Raw genomic sequence first — 4,566 nt, 5'->3', positions numbered from 1 at the left:
CAAAACAATATATAGAATACCTAATCAAATTATCTTTTAAATATAAATAGATACAAAGAAGAAAAAATTGAGTTAAAAACTCAATAGAGAGAACTATGCCAACATAAAGAGGAGCAAGAGTACACTTGCGGTTGCAATAGCGGTTAATAACAATTAATATATACATAACTTTTTATTTTATTTTATCAAAGAGCGATTCAATGGGTGAATAATCACATCTTTTAAACTTTCATGGTATATTTTTTTGTTGTTGAGAATTTGAAATGAAAAAAGAGTTAGATATTTTGAATAGTATTTTCTTATAATATATATTTGGTCGAAAACCAAACTATAAAAAAATTAGGATTTTATAAATTGCAATAATAGATCATGAACTGATTTATTTACTATTCTTTGTTGAATTACCTTTTTTTTTTTTTATGACTGGTTGAACACGTATTCTTTGAATGAGTGTTTTATTATATTTTCTTGAATGAGTATTGTTATTATATATTCAAATGAAATATTATATTATAAATATAATTTTATGAAGATAATTGTTAAAAAAATGATTACTTTTATTGTTTGTGTTTGCGGAAGTAGTATATCTCTATATAACGATGAGACATAATTGAATTGATTGTTTCTGCAGAATAAATATGTATATTGAATTTATTTGATTATTATAGATGTGAATTATCGTTAATTTAATTGATTAATTTTTATTAATTATTGAAAGTAATTAGTTATTATAGAAAAATCTTAATTATATCATATATATTTTTAATGAATATTTTTGAAAGAATGCAGGTGCCATGATCGATTTTTCTAGTTACCACGCCGAATCTTGTTATAAAATTGTGTATACTATTCATTGGAATTTAGTATTTTAAAGTGTTGTTTTCAAGCATTGAGACCATTTCTTTATATTAGGCTAATAGATGAAGAATAAATAGACATAGTATCCACATTGTATTTTATTTCATGATTAGTTATTAAATGTCCAATTTTAAATATTTTAATTATTAAGGAATTTTCAATTGTAAAATTTTATTTTAAATATTGGATAATATTATTTCTTTTGAAAATTTCATTATTTATTATAATACCTTTTCTTTTATATAAATATGAAAAAAATATTCGTTATTACTTCAATTGTTATTCCCTCTTAACTGGACGTTACAAAATCACAGTTAAATTCAATATACATAAATTATAAATTATAGATTACATTTTGTGTTGGTTATCTTTTATTTTTATGTACATCGTGATCCAGAACTTATCGTGAGTGAGTTGGATTTAGTGTGGCAAACAACCATTTCACACCTCAGTCCTTATTTTATATTGTTCAAGGCTAGGCTTCCAAGAGATGTCTCAGAAACTGTGAAATGAGATCTCAGACCAATCCAACATTGGTAATAATCATGATCCAAGAACGGGGATTCAAGAGCCGATCGGCTGATACGGGGAATCAAACTCGATTCAAACATAAAAGCCAGTGTGTCGGTGATCTTGTGAGGTCCAACATTGTCCCCGCGAGCAATGGTGGCCTGTACAACATAGAAACATATCAAAAGATTGAATCCAACAATTCACAATTTTGTCCCTTGGTGCATAAACCAAATCAGCAAAGGGAACAAACAGAACAAGGTTTTTCACTCCTGAGAATGGAAAAACAGAACGCACAAGAATGATTTCAATGCCTCAAATTGATGGTTCAGAAAAGGCATACCTCATACGACTTGGTATCCGGACCATGGGGAGTCATACAGTTATGAAGACTTGCACCGCCTGGAAGAAATCCATCAACCTTTGCCTGTAAAAATACATGTTTACAAAATTTTGCACTAATCTGTCAAACAATAAATGCTTTTGAGAACAGTGTTGAGAAGTCAAATTTTGATATAATGTACCTCATAGTTACCATGGATGAGACCCATAAATTCACTCATGCAATTGCGATGATAATATGGAGGCCGGAAGGTATGCTCAGCAACAAGCCACCTCGGTGGAAAAATGACAAAATCAAGCAATGCCACTCCAGGTTTATCAGTCGGTGCTGTCAACACTGAGCATAAACAATAGTTAATTAACAAACAAAAAAGTATAAACAGGAGAATTTCCGGATGGGAAAATTCTTTTTATAATTTACATACCAGTATTAATTGATGGATCACTGTGATCATACAGCGCTGTATTATAAGGGCAGAATTTGCTTAGGTCATACTGCAGATGAAAAGAACAGTAAACAACAAAAATTTATTTACTATGTGCTTATACACTGGACATAATATAATATTTATTTGCTACATTTTAAAGGATAGGATTGACACATTACAGCATAAGTAGATGAGTCATTTGTTTGGTGCATTTCATTTTTTGTGTTTATAACTGGACATAGCAATATAATATTTATTTGCTACATTTAAAAAAATAGGATTGACACATTACAGTATAAGTAGATGAGTCATTTGTTTGGTGCATTTCTTTTTATTTGCTTATACACTGGACATAGCAATATAAAATTTACTACAATGTCCTCTGTATAGTTCAATGGGTTGCACTACGTCAAGGTAGGCTTCAGAAGGTAGAAAGTTTCCTAATTTCATACTGGGGAGGTTTCAGATGTTCCACGATTAGGTGTGAGTTTGATGCGCGGTTTCGCGGCGATTTACGAGAAAGAATTCAAGCAACTGAGAAAGATAGAAAGTTAGCGAGTTTGGAGGTTATTATGGTGGCAAAAGGAGGAGGAGGTGGTAGCCAGTGATTATAGTTTGTGGTGGAAAAGGCAGAGTTGTCGTTGAACACAACAAGAGAATCGTCTGAATGAAGGCACAGAGTAATGAGCCATTGAGGTGGAGGGAGTGACAGTACTAACGAGTGCAGTGCTGAACGATGGTGGCACATATAACAATGTCCCTCATGGGGCAGCGGCGCTCATTGCACCATCAAAACAAGTTTTTTTTTTGCGCTATCCAACCCTTTAACTTTTAGAAAATTAAATGAACCGTAAATAGTCATTATCTTCGAACACTGTAGAAGAGTACAACACATACCTTATATGGAACATAATTACCATGCCAAGCAACAACATTGAAGGGAGAGAAATCTTGTACTGCAGTAAATAGTTCACCACCAAACTTTTGCACTATAGTGTATCCAGGATATGATTTATCTTCAAACCATGCTGTAGGAACAAGGAAATCCCTTGGCGCAGCAAGACCATTAGCACCTAAAATGTAAACAAAACTCATTTTTAATTAAACATATCATATGCATTAATAACCAACAAATATGCTTAAATTTCTCAACCGCAGAGGATAATAAATACCTATTGGTCCCAAATCAGGAAGTTGAAAATGAGTACCAAAAATTTCAGCAACATAGCCACGGGAAGGACCATCAGGCAAGTTCACATTAAAACGAAAACCTTGAGGTATTATAGCAATATCACCAGGAGAAACTTTCAATCGTCCACATTCAGTTGTGATAAGTAGTCCTACAAATTCAGCACAAGGTATTCATAAAGATAAATAAGATGGAAAAGAATAGCTGTAACAATATAGGAAGGATAATAGCATATTCTAAGTATCATGAAACTTGTATAAGCCATCAAACCAAAGTAGATATCATTGAATGGAAGAATTCAAAAACACACGGTGACAACACTTTTTCCTTCTAACAATAAGATTCTATACAAATAACCAGAGACAACTCAAATGACAGAAAATGGAAAATATAAACATTTAGGAGTTCATTGGAAGACATTTGCAACAACCCTCTGAAAATTTTCTTTTGCATTCAAGTATAGAAAATTTCTTTTGCATTCAAGTATCAAGAGGAAGTTGTGTTTACTTACTTCCTTGTTGAGGAACAATTAAGAAGTCTCCATCAGCATTGCAAAAGGCACAATTGTCCATTGATTTGTTAGCAGTGTACCTATAAGTGATACATCATTTCCCCATTTATTAAAGTGTGAAATTTTACCTTCAAATTTATAATCATAAATATTACTACTTTTTTGGTTAGACTACAGGAAAAAAAAAAAAGGAAAATTAATAAAATTGAAATATGTAGTTAAAGAAGAAATGCTTGTTAGCATTTCTTGAGGGACAGATAAAAGAAAAAAGATATCATGTCAACAAATTGTTTAACACAGTACACAAAATGAACAACTTAACCAACTTAACACAGTACAAAAAAATTGATCTAAGAAAGTTGATATATTTGATTTAAAATTCGGACGAAATACATTTATTTATTTTTACCCACTTTTGCTTATATTTTAGGGTGAAGTAGTAAAAACCTAACAAAAATAAATTAAAGAAATACTGCATACCTCTGTCTTTTTCTCTAAATCCCTTTTATAATTTTTACATATAATTTTTATTTTGAGGAACACATATATTATATATTAAGACAAGTAGATAGTGTATATAATGCATCTATATAAATGTTTCTAACAAACAATTTTCTAAAGGGAGTATTAATTATATATTTGGAAAAATAATAAAATGGGCTGGTATTTAGGGACATCTGTATTTTTCCCAAAAGTGGTCATATTTAGGGATAAGAAAATTGAACAAG

General features: G+C 30.8%; 1 protein-coding gene across 1 annotated transcript in view; it reads right to left on the bottom strand.

Annotated features, from left to right (window-relative positions):
- Nucleotides 1-1,166: 1,166 nt before the first annotated feature.
- LOC101499118 (homogentisate 1,2-dioxygenase) overlaps nucleotides 1,167-4,566 on the bottom strand; it is a 5,224-nt gene continuing 1,824 nt past the window's right edge. The window contains exons 3-9 of the mRNA XM_004509980.4: nucleotides 3,839-3,918; nucleotides 3,311-3,478; nucleotides 3,036-3,211; nucleotides 2,136-2,205; nucleotides 1,893-2,047; nucleotides 1,712-1,795; nucleotides 1,167-1,529 (exon numbers count right to left, since the gene is read on the bottom strand). Coding sequence (XP_004510037.1) covers nucleotides 1,314-1,529; nucleotides 1,712-1,795; nucleotides 1,893-2,047; nucleotides 2,136-2,205; nucleotides 3,036-3,211; nucleotides 3,311-3,478; nucleotides 3,839-3,918 — 949 coding nt within the window. The 3' untranslated portion in view covers nucleotides 1,167-1,313. The remainder of the gene's footprint in view (nucleotides 1,530-1,711; nucleotides 1,796-1,892; nucleotides 2,048-2,135; nucleotides 2,206-3,035; nucleotides 3,212-3,310; nucleotides 3,479-3,838; nucleotides 3,919-4,566) is intronic.

The sequence above is a fragment of the Cicer arietinum genome, chromosome 7 (assembly GCF_000331145.2).
Source record: "Cicer arietinum cultivar CDC Frontier isolate Library 1 chromosome 7, Cicar.CDCFrontier_v2.0, whole genome shotgun sequence".
NCBI lineage: Eukaryota > Viridiplantae > Streptophyta > Magnoliopsida > Fabales > Fabaceae > Cicer > Cicer arietinum.
The sequence above is the reverse complement of the archived record's forward strand: the minus strand, read 5'-3'. Positions and strand labels throughout refer to the sequence as shown.